The sequence below is a fragment of the Culicoides brevitarsis genome, chromosome 2, assembly GCF_036172545.1.
Source record: "Culicoides brevitarsis isolate CSIRO-B50_1 chromosome 2, AGI_CSIRO_Cbre_v1, whole genome shotgun sequence".
Lineage (NCBI taxonomy): Eukaryota > Metazoa > Arthropoda > Insecta > Diptera > Ceratopogonidae > Culicoides > Culicoides brevitarsis.
Window position 1 is genome coordinate 15,019,110 of NC_087086.1, and position 22,740 is coordinate 15,041,849.

Below are 22,740 nucleotides of genomic sequence, written 5' to 3' on the forward strand. Positions count from 1 at the left end.
AAATATAAATTATGAAAAATTAATAAATAATTAAAAAATTAAATTATTTTAATTAAAAATTAATTGATTATTAATAAGGCCATTAAATTTAATTATTTCACTTTATGTCACCCCCCTCCGATTTTGCCGAAAAAATTCAGGGGAAAAATAAAAATAATTAAAAAAAAAGGAAAATTTTTGACATTTTTTGGTACTTTTTGATTGAAAAACGATAATAATGTCCAGTAAAAATTAAAATTATATTAGATATGAACTTAACTTGCTTTAAAAACGCATTATCTATCGAAAATTTAGATGAAAAAATTTTTGAGTCACGTGACCAAATTTTTAATTTTTTCTTAAATTTTTATTTTGTGAAATTTTATTAAAATTTTGAATTAAAAATTTAAAATAATGAAAATAAAAATTATTTTAATGTGTTCTATCAACGATTTACATTCAAAAACTTCAAAACGAAGTAGTAAAAAAATTGAATAATTTTTATTTAATTTTTTTTCACCCGTAATTATCATAGAACGCAATTTTCAACAAAAACAAAGAATAATTGGGTATGCAATGAATTTTACATGCCATATTTGGAAAAATTTTATGAATTTTCCTCGAACTCTCCCTCACATTGATTTAATTTTTGTTCCTAAACCTTCTCTTAGCTAAATTTAACATACTTTGAAAAAATTCAAAGAGATTCGTTAAGCAGAATTTAAATTATTTCGTTACAAAATTAATACGAATTTTAAGTTTTATTTTTTTTATAATTAAATTTTAAATTAATTAATTGTTCAAAATAATTAAATTAAAATAAATTAAAAAAATAAATAAAAAATTAAATTAAAATAAATTAAAAAAATAAATAAAATTAAAAAATTAAATTAAATTAAATAAATTTTAAATAAATATTTAATTTTATTTTAATAAATTAATTAAAATAAATATAATAAAAAATAAAATTAAATAATTACAAAAATGCGCTTAAATCCCAATTTACCGAAAACTTTTACAGTTCCTTTGTTACTTTTTCATACTCCAATAATAATAATGATCGCGCATCATCATCATCATCATCGTAAAAAGATCGTGATGCAATGATGATTAATGAATGGCCGGTTGGAAGTGAGCAATTTATCCAAAGTTCTGTACAAGCTCCACAGAACGTTGAGAGGAAACAATAATTGCTCATTATTTCCATCAGACACGAAAAAATTCATGAATGAAAAATTTAAATATAAATGCAACGCTCGACTTCATACTATTTTTATATTTTAATTCAAGCCGATGACTGACACAATGCAAAATCCGTAATGAATATTCATAAAAAATAAATACCGTGTGATTTTTTTTTATTATTAGAAAATTATCGCGTCTGGCAATTTCCATGAATCTCAAGCAGCTCGAAGGTCAAGATTTGTTGCAAAATGATCAATCAGCTGATCATTTCCGAGGATAACTGTCAGCTGTTCCCTATTTTTTCTTTGATTTTATGTCAGACAAGGTTAAAAAATGTGCGAAAAAAAATCATCTTGGGTTTTTTGTCCGTAGAAAGGTCAACCTAGTTTGCCTTCTCGATGCGAGTCGTCATCGCAAATCGTGTGGTATTGAATGTCACATATCCCAAAATGCTTATGAGAATACTATTTATTTATTATTTTTTATGGCACAAGCTTCCCGTACGCTTTTTTTGCGTGTGTGTGAGTGTGCAAAAAAAAATAAAGCAAGAAAAAACCTTGAATGCGACCTAAATTTGAACAGAGACGCAGAAACGCAGAATAATGAACGTCGAACGTAGGTACATGTTTTTATTATTTTTACTTTTATTTTTTTGCCAATACTTTTTCGCGAACAACGTGCATGGCCACCACTTTGACAGGTTACTCGCGCGATCGAATATGAATAATGCGATATTTGTTTTAAAAAAAAAATTAAAATAAAATGAGAAACCATACAATTTTTTGCCCTTGCACGATGATTTTGTGGAATTTTCATTGATCTAATTAAAAAAAAAAATTTTTTTAGACAAAAATTGTCAAAGAAAAATTTTCTTGCAATTTTACGCTATCATCATTAATATTTATAGTACGAAAAAAAAGTACATTTTATATCACATCGGGCGTTGTGTAATTTACGGGTGCTGTAAAAAAAGAGGCGAAATCAAGTGTTTGAATCATCTGTGCCGAAATTGACATGCGCAGACGAATGCATCGAGTGACGAAATGCTTCTTCTTCACAAATTTTGTGGGGTGGCGGTGTGATCACATGTGTACAATAAATTTCCCTCCGTACAGCACGAAGGCATGAAATTCATGTTTTTCATATTTTCCCTCCGCCGCCGTACGACAAACAACAAAGCTTGAAACACGCTGTTTGCATAATTTTCTGGTTTGGATCGATAAACAATTTGTGTTGTCCTGGTTACAGCAAAGTCATGTGCTGTGCGTACTACGACGACGACTGCTGATGCCAAAGAGAACAAAGAAACACACAAAAAAAAAACGATAATAACAAAGGAAAACCGTATGGAAAAAGCAAGTAGTGATAAAACATGTTTCACGTTAAAATATTATTGTAGCGCGTCGTTCCTTTCGGTTTTTCGAACCGCAGAAGTTTGTGTCATTGCTGCGCCATGCTACTACTACTACTGTTTGTTATGATACTTTTTTTGTAATGCACGCGTAACATGCGTCGTTGTTTGTTCTTCTTTTTCTGGCAACAACAAAAAAAAATGATAATCGTTAAATTACGATTTTTTTTCCACGGATTTGTTGGTAATTTTTTGATTAATTTTCAGCGGAAATTGCTTTGTTTTGGAAAAGTAAACAGAGAGCTTCATGGAATTGCGTCTTTTGAAATAGAAAAAGACCTTGAAATAAAGGATACAATTTTATTTGAAGAGAAAAAAAATTGTAGAAAAAATTTTTCGTTTAATAATTTTTTGATGAATTATTTCAATTAAAATAATTGAAATAAAAAAATAATAAATAAATAAATTGAATTATTAGATGTTTCCATTCAAAAATAGAAAAAAAATTTTTGAAAATTGTTTTTTTTTTTATTTTTGAATGTAAACATCTAATTATTTAATTTATTTGTTATAAATTTATTACTTTTTTTACAAAATTTATTTATTTCAATTATTTTAATTTGAATAAATTCATTATTAAAATTAAAATTCTTTAAATTTTTAACAATTTTTAATTTTTTTTTTATTTTTTCAAAAATTTTTTATGATTTATTTTAAAAATTATTAAAAATTAAATTAATTAAATATTAATTTTTTAAAATTCTTTTTTTTAACAATTTTAATTATTTTTTTATTTTTAAAAAATTTTTATGATTTATTTTAAAAATTATTAAAAATTAAATTAATTAAATTTAATTATTAAAATTAAAATTCTTTAAATTTTTAACAATTTTAATTTTTTTTTTTATTTTTTCAAAAAATTTTTTATGATTTATTTTAAAAATTATTAAAAATTAAAATAATTAAATAAATTATTAAAATTAAAATTCTTTATTTTTAACAATTTTAATTTTTTTTATTTTTTCAAAAATTTTTTATGATTTATTTTAAAAATTATTTAAAAAAAAAATCTAAATTATTTAATGGTTAGATTTTGTTTTTTTTACATTTTTTTGTAATGAATTTCTGAATTATTTAAAGTCTGTTAAATATTTTTTTTATTATTAAAATATTTTTAATTTTTATGAAATATTTTTTTTATTAATTTTGTTTGTATTATTTTATTTTAATTTTTTTTATTAATTTTGTTTGTAGAATATTTTTTTTTATTAAAAAATTATAAAAAAGTTGGCAATAAATCATAAAAAAAATAAAATGAATTTTGAAACAAAAAATAATATTTAAAATAACTTTTTAAAAATTTTGTATCAAAATAATTAATTTTGACAGAACAAAAATGACAGCTTTAGATTCATAGTTTTTTTTTAAATTTGGAAAAAATTGTTTTTTTTTAATATTAAAATATAATTTTTTCTGTAAATATAATTTTAGATGAAAATTTAATTTTTTTTTTCAAATTAACTCATTCAACTTCAAAATTTTGAATAAAATTTTGGCGCCTTTTCCACTTGCCATTCACATCCTGTCAAAAACGCAAATCAAAAATAAATTTATCGTTTCCATATGTGTCCGAAAACCTTAACAGGCCATCATCAGATAAATCCATTGGTCATCAAAATATCATCACAACCCCTTTGGATATTCTAAGCTCACATGACATGACGTACGTCACAAAGAAGAAAAAACTGGACAAGGATATTTTTAATAATATAATAAACAAATATGTGCCTAACACATTTCGCCATATAAGAAAACGAACGTAAAGTGAAAGGGACGAATAATCGTATAAAAATAAGGGTATTACAATTGTTTCCCTATTTTTTGTCCTTTTTATTGTGTGCCTTTCGTTATCACAGCCAAAGACTACGGACGAAGAAAAAGATAGGGAAAATGGAAAAATTGTGTAAGTTGGTCATTTGACGATGGATCAGAGTAACAGGATCGCAGAAAAAGACGAAAAAAAATCTGAGGGAAATCGTAAAAATGAAAAAAAAGAAGAAAATCATATAATAGTGGAACGTAATGATGTCACAACTTTTTATTCGTTTTTTTTTGTTTTTTAATGCGGCGCGGTGTCGTTTATATGACACTCGTTCAGAAAATTTTACTGAAATTTTTTCATATGAAAATTTTTTTAAGGAAAGGGTGGAATTTCTTTTTTATTTTTTTGGTAATTAGTGGGCTCTTGATAAAAGTAGTTTGCCAATCGACACGTGCTCAGTTATTGGCAAAAATCACATGAAAAAAAAAATCAAGCCGGAGTAAAAGACATGCGAAGAAAGAAAGCAGTGCGTATATGCGGTTCAACCACCTATGTTTCTGGGTGCAAAGTACAAGGCCATATAACAGATGTAGAAGCGAAAAACTACGACGACGACGACGCGATTTTGCAACAACATCAACAGAACATAGTGAAAGAGTAAGAGGGAGTACGGGAGCAAGAGTATGAGTAAGAGTGGGGTTGTTGCTTTCGTTGAAAATCCTTGGTCATTCAATTCAAAGCCATATTTTTGCCATGCTACAACTTCCCACTCCAGCGAACCAGCTGATAACGCCGTGTGATGCTGATGCTACAACTGGCAAGTTGTGAGTTTGCGCAAAATTTTTTTTTCTGGTATATAAGAGCCTTGCGTAACATTTCCCAGTTTGTTCTCTTTTTGGCATAACAACATGCAGCCCACCATACATAATTTGATGCTTTGTTTGGGCGCAATAAAATAAGGCGGCATGTATATCATGCCTTGTTCTAGCTGCTGCGCTCGGATGTTATGAATGTGAGTCATTTACTCTCGCACACATACTCGTCGGAAAATACGCTGAAAAACATCGATCCGGGTAGTCGGCTGTGTATCTCTCTCATTCCGCCGCTGTGCGTATGACGACGACGACGACGACGGGCTCCGTATAATTGAACAGCCCTTTTATTTATTAGTGCCTGGGAAATTTTACTTGGCGTCGCTTTTTTCCACGCCATGTTCCTCCAAACGAAAATTGGAGATTCAGAAGGATTTTTTCTGAATGAAATGTCGCTTTTTTGAAGAATTTCACATTTTGTTACTCCTCGAATGCGAGATTTTTTAATTTTTTTCTTCCCCTGAACTCAAATTTTGTAAAATTTCATACTCATTATGACTCCTGTTGATCAGTTGATCACTTTGAATTATCTTGATCAATTTTTTCCTCCAAAAAATAGCATTTCACATTTTCTTACTCCTCATAATACAAGTTTTCACTTTTTCTTACTCCTTGTGGCTTAAAAGACTATCTATCGATCAGTTGATCACTTTGAACGATCTGTATCAGTTTTCCCTCCAAAAAGTGACATTTCACATTTTAGTACTCCTCATTTCACAATTTCTTACTCCTCATACCAAAAAGTGATTATTTTGATCCCAAATTTGTTTCAAACTCGATTTTTTCTTCGAAAAACGATAAAAATAGACACCAATTTACCAATTGTCAAAGAATAAGATCAATACCATGCTTATGAATCTTACATAAGGCAAAAAAAAGAAAAGAAGTCACATCACGTATTTTTGTCATATTTTACAATCAAAAAAGAGAAAAGCCAAGAACCCCAAAATAAAAGCTGTTACACAAAGAAGAAGTCGCGCGTCCCGTCCTGCATTCTTAAACCACAGCAGCAGCAGCAGCATCAATACATTGCAGAAACAGATAAATAGAAGAGCAGCTCATTGCAAATAATAATAATGGAGAGAAGAAAATAAAAATTTAATCAACATTCCAAAGCGACAGGCAAATAGACAAGCAACCGCAACCAGTTTTTACATTATTTTGCTGTTTTTCTTTTTCTTCCATGTTTTTCTTTGTGGAGCGCTCGTTCGCTTGCTTGATGATCTTTTTATTACTATATTTACTCGTTTGCTTGTTCGAGCGATTTTTATGCTTGTAAAATGCTCTCTACGCAACGCAATTTTGTATGACAAGAATACCTTTTTATTACTTTGCATACCAGAGTTATTTTTGCATCTCGTTTTTTTTTTTCTAAAACATTTCATGCGAGCAAGGCATGTTTTGTGTCGAAGAACAAATATTTATCTCTCAAGTTCTTCTTCTTCGTGGCTACGGAATATTTTTGCTGATGCGTCGTGTAATGCGATCGGTGACTTTGGTTTTAATAGAAAAGCATGTTTGGAGTGTTTGGATTGAAGAGGCTTTTAAATGACTTGATGAATGGGTTGAGGTGGTCGGTTATTTTTGAAGTTGAAATAAAAACAAACATTTCTTTTAATTTAAATAAATTTTTAAATTTCCGGCGTTTTGAAATAGTTTTATAATTATTTATTTTAATTTTAAATTAATTTAAAATTTTATTTTTAATTAAATTTAATTTATTTAAAAATTATTTGTTAATTTTTTAATTATTAAAAAAAAAAATTTAATAAAATTTTAATTGAAAAAATTTAAAAAAAAAATTATTTAATTTGATTTTTTATTTTTTTTTCTATTTTAAATTTTAAATGTAAAAATTTAAAAAAAAATAATTTTAATTTTAAATTAAAAAAAAAATTTTACATTAAATTAAATTTTATTAAATTAAATTAACTTAATTATTTTAATTAAATTAAATTTAAAATAATTTTAAATTTAATTTTTGAATCAATTATTACAAAATTTATATTTTTTTACATTTTTTTAAAAATAATAATTTTTAAAATAATTATTATGTTTAATTAGTTAATTTTAAAAAAAATAAAAAAATTATTCAAATTTTACAAAAATATTGATAATAAAATTTAAAAAAAAAAAATATTTTATTATATAGAAAAAAATAAAAATCTAATTTTTTATTTAAAAAAAAGGCACTAAAAAGCCTGAAATTCGCGATTTTAATGAAATTTTTTGTAATATGTCATATTTTTGGAATTTAAAAAAAATACTTGTTCCAGACTATCATCATGATTAAAAGAAATTCACTCAAAAGAGGAAAATTTGTTTGCTCAAATCACTTACAAACGACCATAACGAGCTAAAACATGCAAACATCGTTCGTCTTAACTGTGCGGCTTTCATGCAATTCACTTAAAATACGTTAAAATATTACACCAAGATAGTTACAAAAAAAAAATAAATAAAAATAAAATAAAACATTATCACATTAACCAACGGAAAAATACAAAACGACTTTGGTTTCTAAAGTGCATTTTACATTTTATAATATTTTATTATGTTTATTAACTATGTGGCTTTGCAACTCTCGTTCAGGCAGTTTTCTTTCGTTCGCATTATCTCACACACTCTTGAAGCCTCACACAAAAATATCTCAAGTTCCACGACGATGGCGACGTGAAATCTTCGTCCTACATGCTGTAATGTGTAGGTGTTGCAGCTAGAGCTCGTTTTTTTTTATTTGTATTCTTTATCATAATTCATGTAAAATGTACGGGAGACAACGAGAGTTTACCGGTTCGTTCTCTTTTTTTTTCCATTTTATTATTATTCTTTTTTTTTTAAGAGCACTTAATAATAATAAAGATAGTGATAATTTTAGTTATTGGCTCGAACAATAATTCATTTCGTGACGTTTTTCAACATTGTATCGAAGAGTCAAAGTACGACGAAGCAACGTGGGAAGCTTAGGAACTGTCTCTTGGTCATTCGATCGTTTTCTTTCCTTTCAAAAAAAGTAACTTTGATAATTTGTCATTACCTTATTTGAAAAAATTAAAGAAAAAAACAACAAAAAATCTTACGTGTTTTGAATGGAATGCAAAATTTGGGCCAACTAATTATTCGTCGCTCTGTCTAGACTCTTAATTGCTGAGTTTCCAATTTTTTAAAAAAAGTTATTTGGTCTGATTTTTTGTTTTTTTTTTTGAAGATTTTTTTTTAAATAAATGCAAGTTTTTAATATTTGCTTTGATTTTTATTTTTTCGTATTGTTAATTTTTTTAACAATTTAACGTGATATTTTATAATTTTAAAATTTATTTCAAAAAAATTAATAAAAAAAATTATATAGAAATTAAAATTAAAAAAAAATTATTTAAAAAAAATTATAAAATTTATCTAATTGTTTTTGTATATAAAATATTTTATAATTAAGTTCGTAAAAAAATTTTGAATATCAACAATTTTTGGATGAGTTTTCTTTAAGCTTTTATGAAAATTTTTAAAAATATTTGAATTTTTTTTGCAATTATTTTTCTCAATTTTATCACTAATTAGGTATTTTATAATTAATTTTTTTTTATTTTTCCCGAATTTTTTATTTTCTCATTTTTTATTTCTACTGATTTTTTAAAAAATTATTATTTTTTTTTTTTTTTGAAAAATAAATTTTTAATTAAATAAATAATTTCGAATTAAATAATTTTTTTTTAATTTTTTTAAATTTTTGAATTTTTTTGAATTTTTTTTTCAATATTTATAATTTTTGAATTTAATTAAATAAAATTAAAAAATTAAAATAAATAAAATTGAATTTATATAATTTTTATTTAAAAATTTTTAAAAATTTAATTAATTTATTATATTTTTTTATAATATTTTTTATTTATTTTTTTAAATAAAATAAAACACAAAAATCTAAAAAAAAAAATAAAATTCTTAATATTTTCTTTAAAATTCAACCACTGCCAACATTTTTACTGTAAAAATCAAAAATACCACATTTTTTCTGCGAAGCGCCATTAAACGAAAGAAAACAAAGAAGAAACGTAACTTGAACACTGCACATCAGATTTCATCAAACAATGTTGCAAAAATAACATTTTATTTAACGAATTGATGCATGCATGATTTTTGCGGTAAATTTACATCAAAGAGCATTGTTCCTTTATTCAATTATAATTTTATTTTTTCTCTCTTTCTAATGATGACTTGATCGTCAATTTTATTAATAAAATACCTTCACGATCGCTCATCACACCTCGAGGCTAGATAAAGAAAAAAAAATGTGGCGCTTCTAAAGCCAATTTATCGCACATGCAACTTTGTAATAAATTTTCCACGATGCAAATATTTGCCGTTGATAAACTAGTTCGTAATGAGTAATGATCAGAAAAGTTGTGAAAGTGCAAGGGCGTACGACGTACATCGTCGTGTATTTAATTAAATATTTTTTTTTTTAAAAAAAGGTTGAAAATTGCGCAGTTATAAGCTTCTTAGCTGCAAACTAGATTTCTACTTGTTTACCTCTCTCACTCGCTCTCGCGCGTCGGTTTCTCACACATAGACACGTTTTGCGAACCAGTCGTATCCTCAATATTTTCTTTGAAATTCATTTAAATATTTACCGGTAAAATTTCACATATGTTTTTTGCTTGCAGAGTGCCTGAATTACTTACTTTGCCACGTAATCACGACACAAACACAAAGAAATTTTTTATTGGGTAAAATGTTGGCGCGCCGCTTGAAAAAATATCCAACACACAGACACATTACTTAACAATTTTTTTTTCGTTCGTTTCGGCGAATAAATAAACAAATACATATAAAGGCATGAAGTCTCTTTGTTTCCAATGTAATTCATTCGGGCTTTTTTTTTTGCGCGATTGGATTGCATGTGTTTGGAATGAATTGATATCATATGAGAGAAGCGATGAAAAAAATTTATAAAATACCGACCGATGTCGACGCTTTTAATTCTATTAATAAAACGTGGCTAATGAACGACCTTCTGCTTCATGTGCTCAATCGGTGTGTGTGCGTGGCTGTGTAGGTAATTACGTTCATATGTTCGTAGCGGCGAGCGGCAGATCAGTTGTTATTTGCTCGTATAGTAGTGAATGACTAATATAATAGAAATTCACGAAAAGCTGATTTTTGCACGTCGTCCCCACTACAATTTTTTTTTCGCTCATATGATGCGACGACGACGCCGACTAAAATATCGCATGATTTGAAATAATATAATTATTTAAATGTGGACCGATGTCAGGGGTGGATTTGAGGCTATTTTTCCTAAAAAAAATAAAATAAATTCGTTTTTGCTTGGTTTGGATTAATTGAAAAAATATTTAAAAATTATTTTCATTTTTTTTTTAAATTTAAAGATTAATTTAATTTTTTAATTAAAATAATTTTTATTTGATTTTAATTTAATTTATTATTTTCAAAGTTTTATTTTAATTATTTTAAATATTTTTTTAAAGAATTATTTAAATTTTATTTTTTAAATTTAAAGATTTTTTTAAAATTTGCAGATTTTTTTTTTAATTAAAAATTAATTTAATTGATTAATTTTGAAGAACTTTTTAATATCAAAGATTTTTTTATTTAATTTAAATTTTATAATATTTTTAATTTTTTTTTTTAATTAATTAAAAAATTCTTTTAAAAATCAAAGTTTTTTTTTAAATAAAAAAATTAAATTAATTTAATTCTTTAAAATTGAAATTTCTTAAAATTATATAAAATATAAATTTTAAAAAGTTTTTTAAAAATTTAAGAGATTTTTGTTGAAATTTTTAAAAAAATTAATTTTAGAATTTTTTTTTTAATTTTGAATAATTTTTTAAAAAATAATTTTATAAAACATTGAAAAAAATATTATTTTTTTTATTTTTGGAGCATAAGGTAATTCCGCTACTGCTCGCCGAACAATTTGTTCGTTGTATGTTTCTAATAAGTTATTGTTATGTTATTAATAGAGATAGAGAAAAAAAATGTAAAGGCCATGTTTTCGTTAAACGATGTTTTTTACCCGACGACGACGACTTGATCTGCAGATCAATGAGATTTATTTAGAGTAAGGACAGACGAGAGTTGTTTTTGTACTAATGCTAATTTACTCAACCAGATGATGATAAGCCAACTGACGACTTGGTTTAGAATTCATTTAAATTTATTTATTTTTATTTTTATTTCCATTGCATTCTAGATGAGATTCAAACAAACAAAGGTCACTCGCTTCCTCAAAAAAATATTTTTTTTTGTTTAAAATATTTCTTGATATTGCATAATTTTCAAGCAAAAAACGTTTTGTTTTGTTAATGTGTGCAAAAATTCCAATCGTTGTTGCAAAATTAATGGCAATTTTTTACGGTTTCTCAGAATTTGCGTTTGTTGTTGTCGTTGCATTTTGTGATAAAAAAAAATATAAATAAATAATAATATATTGAAACGGCGCAATAAAAACCAGTTGTTTTTAGCAGAGAAAAATGTGACTGAATGAAATGAACAGAAATTTGAATATGAAAGAATTGGAATATCACAAGACAGACGAGAAAAAACCGGGTGTAATAATAATATAATAAAAAAGTCGTAAATTTCATTAAAAAATGAAGATTTTTAACTGAAATTTAGGTTGGAGCGATGTTGAAAAGTTTTTCATGTTAATTAAATTAAATTAATTAATTTTGTCATTTTTTAATTAAAATAATTAAATTAAATTTTATTAATAAAAAATCAAATTTAATGTATTAAAAATTATATTCCTTAAAATAAAATTAAATAAATAATTCAAAATTTTTGGTAAAAAAAATATTTTTTAAGCTCGAATTAATTCAAATAAAATTATTCGAAATTTTAATTAGGTAATAATTAAATTTTATTTTTTTTTTAAATTATTATTTAATTAATTAAATTATGGAAAATTGATTAAAATCTATTTTTTTTTTAAACTGAAAAATATTAAGCTGAAATTTATTTAAATTAAAATTAAATACAAGAGAAAAACTTCAGTCTCCATAATTAATTAATTAAAATTTTTAGACATTAAATATTAAAAATGAAAAAAAAATATTTAAAAAAATTAAAAATATGTTTTTAATAAATAATTAAAAATTATTTTTTGAAATAAAAAAATTATTTAAAAAAATTAAATGACCAATTTAAATTTTATTTTGATTTAAATTTTATACTATTTAAATTGATACTTGATAAAATTGATAAAAAATAAATAAATAAAAATTAAATCAATAAAAAATAAAATAAAATAATAGTTAAAATTAATTAATTAATTTTTATTAATTAGTTAATTTTTGATCAAAGAATTTTAAGTTTTTATATTATTTTTTTTCAGAATTTAAAAAATTAAATTTTTTTTTTAAAATTTTCTTTGATTTGAAAAAAAATTAAGATTAAGTTAAATATGATGAAATCCGAAATAAAATTAGATAATCGTAATTGCCTTCACAAAAAAGGTGTTAATAAGACACAAAACATGAGATGAAGCAAAGAAGAAGATAATTTTCAGTTCATTCAAACAAATCATTAATTTTAGCTATTTTCGAGAAAAAACGTGCTTTTTTTGTATGCCAAGTGCAGGGAATCGTTGCATTGACGCAGGTCCACTAGACATAGGGTGTGGCAAAAAAAAATCTTACAACTCATAGTACTCGAATGCCAGTCACACCGCAAAAATACTACAATGCACACACACACAAATGCATCTCGATTGTACAACCGAGTTCAGCTGGCTTTTACGCTCTCGCGCCGGCAAAAATACATAATAATTGCATCTACCACCCCCCCACATATGGATCAATAAACTCTCGTATCTATCGCAATGTCTGGCGCATTTTATAATATTTTTGATGCACACGTACGACGAGTTCCAGTTACTGCATGCCGCTGCCGCCGCCGCCGCCGCCATGTGAAGGTATGCAAAAGAGACACCGAGTGCACATGTGCAATGAAACTCATGTTTGCTCGGTGCTACTACGATGACGTGACGTCATACGATGCCTCTTGCGATGAATCGAGTCTCGTGTAGCGTAAAAACGCATGTGGCCTGCCATTTATGTGTCGGGCGGAAAACTTTTTGAATGGGTAATCTGTGAGTCGTACTACGCAAAATGTTATGTAAGGACGTCTTCCGCTTCCACTCCCGTCTTATGTACTGCGTCTCGGCACTCCATGCCACTGTTAGGTAATTCCAATTAACACACGGGAACAATCGATCGATAAAAAACTCACAACTGGTGCACGACGACGACGACTTGTGATAAAAAAAAAAATAAAAATCAGCAATTATTATTATCCACGTGCCAAATGCATTGCAATTACCGCGACAACTACTGGAAAAACTACAATTTTTTTTAATGAATAAATTTATTTTCTTCGCTTCTGCAAAAAAAAAAACGACAGAAACTGTTATTGAATGTTAATTTTAAATTTTAGATCAAGAAATACCTGAACGGCGCACTTTTGCCGTGTTTTTTTCCATTTAATCACAGAAATAACAGTAAAAAGTCATTTGATGAATTTTAAGTGATTTCATCAATTTTTTACTGCCAATTTCTAATTGCTCAATAAAAAAAAATAATGAGAACGACTGGTCCGCTGTGAAGATGTGAGATGCGACGTAACAAGTGCGATCGAAATTGTCTGGCCTTTTATTAGGTTCACAGCAAACGCGAGTAGATTCAGAAGAATTTTCTTCACGTTTTCGTTTTTATGCATGCATGAGACGACGACGACGGGAGTTAATGCGGCAGTCAAGTCAAAATATTATTACTATTTTCTACTACCGAGAATTATTTTTAGCTCTTTTTTTACGTAACGCTTTCGCGTTCCTAGTTAAAAATATTATTGTCTAAAATGTCTGGTTCATTCAGTGGAAATTCATATAAAAATAGATTTTCCACGGAATTTATTAATTGTCTGGGGTTTGAGATTTTTTTTTATTTTAATAAAATTTTTTAGACTACAATAATTGTTGCATTTTGAGAACTTAAAAAAAATTTTAAGAATATAAAATAAATTTAAACTAAAAACCATTTTCTCAGCTTTTTTCGATTAAATTTTAAAGAAAAATCGACATTTTTAGTTTTAATTATTATTTAATTTTTAATAATAATTTTATTTAATAAAATTTTAAAATTTATTTGTTTAAATTAATTTTTTTTTAATTTATTTAAATTTTTTTTTTAATAATTTATTTAACATATTTTTTTTTAAATTAATTATTTAAATTTAAATATTGATTTTTTTATTTTAAAATAAATATTTTTTATAAAAAAAAATATTCATTAATTCTATAAAAAATTATTACAGAAAAATTTTTCAACAATTATTTTTGCTATAAGAAATCTTAATTTAGGCCATTAAATTTAATTATTTCACTTTATGTCACAATAGAAAAAAAATTACTTAATTTTTTTACTACTTTCAAAAATTTTGTTTTTTTTTTTCAAAACAATTTTTTAAATAAATTCTTATTTTCTGGAGAAACGCTTGAATTATTTTTTTTTTAAATTTTATTAAGGCCGCTCTAAATTTTTTTCTATGTTTTTGTCCCAAAACATTTTTTTCAAAATGGGGGGGGGGCAAAATAAAAAAAAAAAGTTTTGAAATACTGTTTCATACAAAATGCCAAAATTTTAACAAATTATTTTTAACAAAAAAAATATTTAAAAATAAAAAAAATATATTCAAATTTTTACCAAATTTTTTATTAAAATTTCATATGATCAAAAATAATTTAAAAAAAATAATATTTATAATAAAAAATAAAAATAAATAAAAAAATAATATTTTTTTTTAATGCTTTCTTATCCAAGTTTTTATTTATTTATTTTATTTTATTATTTTTTGAATGAAAAAAAATATTTGGAAATTTTTTTATTAAAAAAAATAATAAAATTGAAACCGCCTTAATTGCGTAATTTGAGCTTCATGCGCGCAAAGAGAATAAAAACATTAATCGAAGGACATAAGTTCCTTCACCTGACATGCTGTATGGCGCTTGTTTATAAATGCGACTTCGTTATCGCCGCTGCAAATAATAACAAACACACAAGTTTGTAAATAAATATTAAATATTTAGTTTATTATCGACGATATCAATTCGATTGAAAAAAATAAATGCGATGACATAAAAAAAAACCGGTGATTATTATCTCTCCTCGTTTTTTTTTGCATTTAACGAACGAACGTCTTTATTTATTTTTTTTTTTTTCGTGCAAGATTTAATTTTTTTTTCTCTTTCCAGGCGTCAATTCTGCAACAAACAGCAGAGTACATTTACAACTTGGAACAAGAAAAGGCGCGACTTTTGAACCAAAACTGCCAGTTGAAGCGCCTGCTGGACCAACATGATCCGGGAAGTGCAGCTGCTGTCACCGCTGACTTCAATCCTCAATCCACGGCACCATCTGCAACAACGGCAACCATGATCGCCGCCGGCACGAAGAAACGCAAACTCGAGGGCGGCCAAATTGTCGTGCAAGCCGTGAGCGATTCGTCAGACGAGGGTCTCGGCTCGATGTCACCTGAACCCGTACCTGTAACAATTTTGAACATGGGCAAGATTGGGAGTGGCGGCACCACAACGACAACCGCAACGACAACCACGACACTTCCGGGCAACGCAACGCTGCAAATTCGCGCCCAAGACTACATCGAGATGAAACGCGAGCTGGAACGCGAACGCAATCAAAGGGTGCGCTTGGAGGAGCAAATGCGCCAAGTCGAATGCCAGATCTATCCGGATCGCGTGCAGTACCAAGAAGTCATCGATCACACGGACAACGTGAGGGACGAGCACGAGCAGCAAGTGATCATCCAGGAACACGGCGGCAAAATGTCGTTGGCTCAATTGAAGGAAAGCGGCATGGAAAACGTGCAAGTTCTGTCACTCGATGCAATTCCGACTGTGGGCCAGACGCAAGTTGTCGTTTGCTCGCCCGTCGGCGAACTCATCGAGGAAAATTCGCGTCCCATTTCGCCGAGCGATCTCATGCAAGCACCCGAAAACATCAAACACGAAAACATAATTATCGCAACGAGCGGCGGCGCAAGTGCCGGAAAAAAGCAACAACGCATCGTCTCGAGCATCCTAGAAGCAGCCATCAAAGCGGAACCCAAAGTCGAGGTCGAACGCATCGAGGCACCCTCGACAATTGTCATCGAGGATGGTAGCAAGTCGTCGAGGCATGGCAGCCCGGCGCCCGCCAACTGCATGTACGTCACAAATACCTCACGCCAGAACTTGCAGGCCATCGTGGCGGCAATCGAGCACCTTGAAGGTGAACATTACGTTGAAAAAGTCGTCGAACAGGATGCCCCGCTCGCACTCACCAACAAACAAATTGCCGTACGTGATCGCGAACACCGCAAAATCCAATCAGAAATTCATCCATTCCTCAAATTCAAGCAGGTGACAGTCTCAAAGTCGGCTTTTGCACCCGGGCAAACGGTAACGCTGCAAACTTCATCGGCAGCGGCGCCACACGACACCCTGAAATCCAATACAACAACAATTTGCAATATTCAACAGCAACAAATGAGTAGACCGGGCGTCATTGTGGTGAAACATCAAAAACAAAACTAAGAAAAAAAAATATTTTTTAAGTTTAAAGCTAATATTGACTAAAAATCTATATATTACACAAAAAAAAAACTATCTTAAAATATATAGTATGTATAACATAAATTATAAATGATAAATTTTAATGATTAAGATAATTTTCAAGAAAATTGCCTACGAAGTAATAAACAAATATTCAATGCAAATTTTTATGTAAAACATCATAAATAATTAAAAATATAAAAAAAAAATCCCCCGAATCCATGCTTTGATAAAGAAAAAATTCTTTTGGGGAACACATTTTTTTATATAAAAAAAAATATTTTTTTTTAATAGCAATTCTCCTATTAAGAAATCCCTGTGTAGTGTTTACCCATCAGAAAAAAGTAAGAAAAAAAAATGTTTCAAGTATCAAATCGATCTTCTGTTAACGAAGATCCGCAGTTGGCTTCTTGAAGCTGTATGAAATTATTATTCGTACAAAAGATGAAAAAAATATTGCTTTAAACCATTTTTAATTAAAATATAAGAAAAAAAATATATAAAATATTAATATATTATATTATAAAGAAAAAAAACAAGAGTAACCTCGAGAGTATTATTACAAATATATTATATATATTTAATTTCTGTGAAATTATAAAACAAAAAAAAATATTTTATTTAAAATGTAGCCTATTTACTACTACTACCTACTATATTATTATTTATCTATACAAAAACAAACACGAAAAAAAATATGAATTCCTCAAACAAGCAATTTTTAATGCAAAATTTTTGGCCAACACTCGCAGCATGCCACTTCTAAAAGGTGTTTGATACTTGAAACACGTTGCAAACCATATTAAAACTCATTCATAGTGAAATACATTAAAACAAAAAAAAAACATATAATAATAAAATAAACAAAATATAATAAAAAAAAAATATAAACATATATCACAGAAAAAAAAATACTTAAAAATATACATATTAAACATTTAAACTTAAAAAAAAATAATTAAAATTTAATTTTTCAATACTTTCCTGTCTTTTTTTAAATAAATAAATAATTAAATTGGATCTATACGTTTTTTTTAATCGTATAGAATTTTCTTAACCTTATGTGTATTTAATACAATTTTTGGACTAATATCGATGTGAATTTTATTAATGAGAAAAAACACGAGAAACATTTAAAAAAATAATTAAACAGCAATCACACAGCCACAAAAAATAAAATAAAATAAATCATAGCAAAAAAAAAATAAATAAAATAGCATTTAATGCAACTAAAAAAATTAGAAGAAAGCTTTGTGATTTATTAAAAATAATAAAAAAAAAAATAAAATGAAGAGAATCGCAATTAAAAACATTAATAAAAGTATACGGTAATATCTAATAAATAATTTTTTATTTCGATTTAATTTTTTATTTGGTTTGAAAATTGAACAAAAAAAAATTAGAAAAATTATAATAAATAAAATTTGATTTTTGTGGCGTATTTTTATTATAAAACGCCTTAATTAAAAGGTGTTAAACTAAATTAATTGAGAAAAACGGAAAAATTATAAAAAAAAGAAATCGGCTTGTGATTGAAAAATTATCTAAAAAAATTGCTTTCATAAAATTTAAATCTAATACTTGTAAAAAAAAATCTTTAAAAATTAAAAACTTGTACTACTCTATATTCTTGTGGTTTAAGTTAACACTGTATCATTTCTTATTATATATTTTTTATTTTGCTAGAACAAAACTTGTAAAAATTTAATTAAACAAAAAAAAAACATAACTAGACCAAAATTTTATATTGTTATAGCATTTATATGAAAAAAAAAGTAAATCAAAAAAATTTGGCCATATATTTTCAAAATTATGATCTTTTGTTTGTTTGGATTAAAAAACACAGAATTATTAAAAATTACTATTATTATTAATTAATTAATTAATAAATAAATATTGGCAACATACATAAGTTAATAAGTTATTTGTTTGGTTTGTATGTAAGAAAAGGGCATGGATGTAAAAAAAAAATACATAAAAATCCATAAAAAAAAAATTGAAAATAAAAAACATAGACATATTCGATAATTTTAAGAAAAGCAGCATTTTATAAATGTACAATTATAAGCATCATCCAATTTTGTAAAACATTTTACATTATTATTATTTTAATTTGTATAATTATGTTTATTATATTATTATTAATATCAGTACTAAAGTTCCTCAAACTTCTTTTTTTTAATGATGTCAATTTTATGTTCGGTATTTAAAAAATAAGAGAAAAGAAAAAATTGAAATTGCTTGAAAACAATCCTTTCAATATGTCAAAGGATAAAAAATTAAAGAAAAAATATAAAAAGTGGGGAAGTGAGCTAAACAATTTATATAAATGTTTAGAATCAAATTATAAGAAAAAAAAATCTATGGAAAAAATATTACTATGAAATATTATTATTATATAAAAATAATTAAAAAAAATATGTTCTTGTACAAATAAATAATAAATTAATGTAAGGTTTTGAAGTAATATAAAATAATAATAATATTTGAATAAATAATATTAAATAAAAAGATGTTAAAAAATTACGAATATTTTTTTTATTTATTATTTTTACAATTTTTGGCTTCAACAATTATTTTTTAATAATAATTCAACAACTTGAACTCGAGGAATTTTTTTAATTATTTTTTTTTAATAAATATTTTAATGATTTTCTTTAAAAAATAAAACATTTTTATTTTAATTAAACATTTTTATAAAAATTATTTTTATTTTTATAAAAATTAATAAATTTTAATTTTTTTTATAAAAAAAGGTAAAATAATTATTTATTTTAATAAAAAAAAATTTATTTTTTATTAAATTATTTTTAATTAGGTAAAATAAAATGTTTTATTTTTTAAAGAAAATTTTATTTTAATTAAAAATATTTTAATAAAAAAAATAATTATTTTTAATATTTTATTATAAAAATAAATTAAAAATAATAATAAAATATTAAAAATAATTATTTTTTTATTAAAATATTTTTAATTAAAATAAAATAACTTTTTTTTTACGAAAATAAGGAAAATATTTATTTAAAAAAAAATTATTTTAACAAAAATCAACAATAACTTAACATTTTATTCTAATTCATCGACCATCCGAATGCCTTTGATGCCTGCCAAAATATTACAAGCCGTTATTCGGGACATTTCAATGCGAGTATCATACTCTGCCGATCCCACATGCGGCAAAATCACACAATTCGGTAAAGTTAAAAGAGGAGAATCGAGTGGCAATGGTTCCGGTGTCGTGACATCCAATCCAGCAGCATAAATTTCCTTATTATAAAGTGCATTGTACAAGGCTTCTTGATCCACGACGCCTCCTCTGCTGGTATTAATGAAGATCGCATTCGATTTCATCTTGGAAAAGGCTACCGAGTCAAAAAGATGAACCGTTTCCGGGGTCAATGAAATTGTGCAGATCACAAAATCACTATTTGCGAGTAAATCGTTGGAAGAAACCCGCACAGCGCCTGTCTCCGCAGCAAATTCTGGCTTTTCGGACCGATTAAAGTACAAAATTTGCTTTGGTTTGAACGGAACGAGGCGTTTGGCGACTTCGAATCCGATTCGACCGAACCCCACGATGCCAACGGTCGAATTTTTCAATCCCAAACCGCACATGTAGTTGGGCGACCATGATTTCCATCCGCCATTGAAGACATCTTTGTTCGCTTCGAAGAGTCGACGAGCTGTGGCAAGCAGCAAAGCGACAGTTAGCTCTGCTGTGGCATCCGTGAGCACATCTGGCGTGTATCCGATACGAACTCCGCGTTTTCTGCACTCTTCGACATCGATGTGATCGTAACCAACGCTGATTGTGCCAACAACTTTGAGATTTGGTCCGGCAGCGTCGAGCACTTCGGCGTCAATTTTATCACAGAGCGTGCAGTAAATGGCATCCTTGCCCACGACATTCTTCAGGAGCTCATTTCGAGGCACCGGAGAGGCTTGATTCCACATTGTGACGTCACATCTACGAAAAAATCTTTGAAATTTTTGGTTTTTAAGAGTTTTTTAGGGACTTACTCATCTTTTAGCAACTGGATTCCTTGCTGGGCGACATCAGGTCGTGTGATATAAACACTTGGACGACTCATATTCGAGATAAATCTCAATTTTTGTGAATGTTGATGCAAATTAGGACCTGTCGAAATTAAAAACCGGCTTAGATTTCGTGTCAAGTGATTGAACATTTCAGAGTTTTTCGTCAAAAGATTAGAAGGAAAGTTGTGTCGAGTACTAGAAAGGAAAGAAATATACCACAGGAGTTGCAGGTGACTGTAAAAAATTAAATTCTGCTCACTTGATTTCGATTTTGAGTAAGTTTGTTATTGTCACTTGTTGTTATGAAAGCAAATAAAGCGAAAACTGCGCATTTTGTGAATGAATAAATTTAAAAATAATTTTTAATAAATGTCGTTAAAAATGTAAAACTAGTTTTGACCAAATTTAAACCTAAAATTGAATAAATATTGATTCTATAGTTGATTCCAGATATGAATGAAAATCATCTGAAATCCATCCAAAGTTGGTTAAAACTTGACTTGAAAAATTTATCAGCATTCGTGTATCAAAACGGTGATAAATTATCACCATTCATGAGTCAAAATGGTGATAAATTTTTTTCTTCAAAAATCGATCAGATATCAATAGAAATCATCTTTAGAATGAATATTTATTCAATTTTAGGCTTAAAACTGGTCAAAAAATGACTTGTAAAAAAAATCAGCGTTTGAACTTCAAAACGCTGATTTTTTTGTTTCGTCAAATATCGACCCAATATGATCAGAAATCATCTTTAGAATGAATATTTATGCAATTTTAGGCTTAAAACTGATCAAAAAATGACTTGCAAAAAAAATCAGAGTTTGAACTTCAAAACGCTGATTTTTTTGTTTCGTCAAATATCGACCCAATATGAACAGAAATCAACTTTAGAATGAATATTTATGCAATTTTAGGCTTAAAACTGGTCAAAAAATGACTTGTAAAAAAAATCAGCGTTTGAACTTCAAAACGCTGATTTTTTTGTTTCGTCAAATATCGACCCAATATGAACAGAAATCAACTTTAGAATGAATATTTATTCAATTTTAGGCTTAAAACTGGTCAAAAAATGACTTGCAAAAAAAATCAGAGTTTGAACCTCCAAACGCTGATTTTTTTGTTTCGTCAAATATCGACCCAATATGAACAGAAATCAACTTTAGAATGAATATTTATTCAATTTTAGGCTTAAAACTGATCAAAAAATGACTTGCAAAAAAAATCAGAGTTTGAACTTCAAAACGCTGATTTTTTTGTTTCGTCAAATATCGACCCAATATGAACAGGAATGAACTTTAGAATGAATATTTAATCAATTTTAGGCTTAAAACTGATCAAAAAATGACTTGCAAAAAAAATCAGAGTTTGAACTTCAAAACGCTGATTTTTTTGTTTCGTCAAATATCGACCCAATATGAACAGAAATGAACTTTAGAATGAATATTTATTCAATTTTAGGCTTAAAACTGATCAAAAAATGACTTGCAAAAAAAATCAGAGTTTGAACTTCAAAACGCTGATTTTTTTGTTTCGTCAAATATCGACCCAATATGAACAGAAATCAACTTTAGAATGAATATTTATTCAATTTTAGGCTTAAAACTGGTCAAAAAATGACTTGCAAAAAAAATCAGAGTTTGAACTTCCAAACGCTGATTTTTTTGTTTCGTCAAATATCGACCCAATATGAACAGAAATCAACTTTAGAATGAATATTTATGCAATTTTAGGCTTAAAACTGATCAAAAAATGACTTGCAAAAAAAATCAGAGTTTGAACTTCAAAACGCTGATTTTTTTGTTTCGTCAAATATCGACCCAATATGAACAGAAATCAACTTTAGAATGAATATTTATTCAATTTT

General features: G+C 26.8%; 2 protein-coding genes across 5 annotated transcripts in view; one reads left to right on the forward strand and one right to left on the reverse strand.

The window, feature by feature from the left end:
- The window catches only part of LOC134830886 (transcription factor AP-4), a 30,959-nt gene extending 13,534 nt beyond the window's left edge, over positions 1–17,425 (forward strand). Inside the window, exon 3 of the mRNA XM_063844497.1 lies at positions 15,477–17,425. Within this exon, the coding sequence (XP_063700567.1) occupies positions 15,477–16,817 (1,341 nt within the window). The 3' untranslated portion in view covers positions 16,818–17,425. The remainder of the gene's footprint in view (positions 1–15,476) is intronic.
- Positions 17,426–19,435: 2,010 nt separating this feature from the next.
- LOC134830317 (glyoxylate reductase/hydroxypyruvate reductase) lies at positions 19,436–21,176 on the reverse strand. 4 transcript variants are annotated; one of them, XM_063843756.1, is made up of 4 exons: positions 21,133–21,167; positions 20,856–21,068; positions 19,899–20,802; positions 19,436–19,490 (listed from the first exon to the last, which is right to left on the reverse strand). In XM_063843756.1, the coding sequence occupies exons 2-3, from the start codon at positions 21,020–21,022 to the stop codon at positions 19,902–19,904; spliced, it is 1,068 nt and encodes a 355-aa protein (XP_063699826.1). In that variant the 5' UTR covers positions 21,023–21,068; positions 21,133–21,167; the 3' UTR covers positions 19,436–19,490; positions 19,899–19,901. The 4 variants fall into 4 exon arrangements, with proteins under 4 accessions (XP_063699826.1, XP_063699825.1, XP_063699828.1 ...); XM_063843755.1 differs by lacking the exon at positions 19,436–19,490 and having other exon boundaries at positions 19,680–20,802; XM_063843758.1 differs by lacking the exon at positions 19,436–19,490 and having other exon boundaries at positions 19,682–20,802; positions 20,856–20,973; positions 21,133–21,165.
- Between the last annotated feature and the right edge of the window lie 1,564 nt (positions 21,177–22,740).

Bases quoted from the DNA above. Each gene is read 5' to 3' on its own strand.
- LOC134830317 (XM_063843756.1), bottom strand. From the start codon at position 21,022: ATGTTCAATCACTTGACACGAAATCTAAGCCGGTTTTTAATTTCGACA. The intron at 20,803-20,855 runs GTAAGTCCCTAA...ATTTTTTCGTAG, and splicing joins ATCCAGTTGCTAAAAGATGA to ATGTGACGTCACAATGTGGA.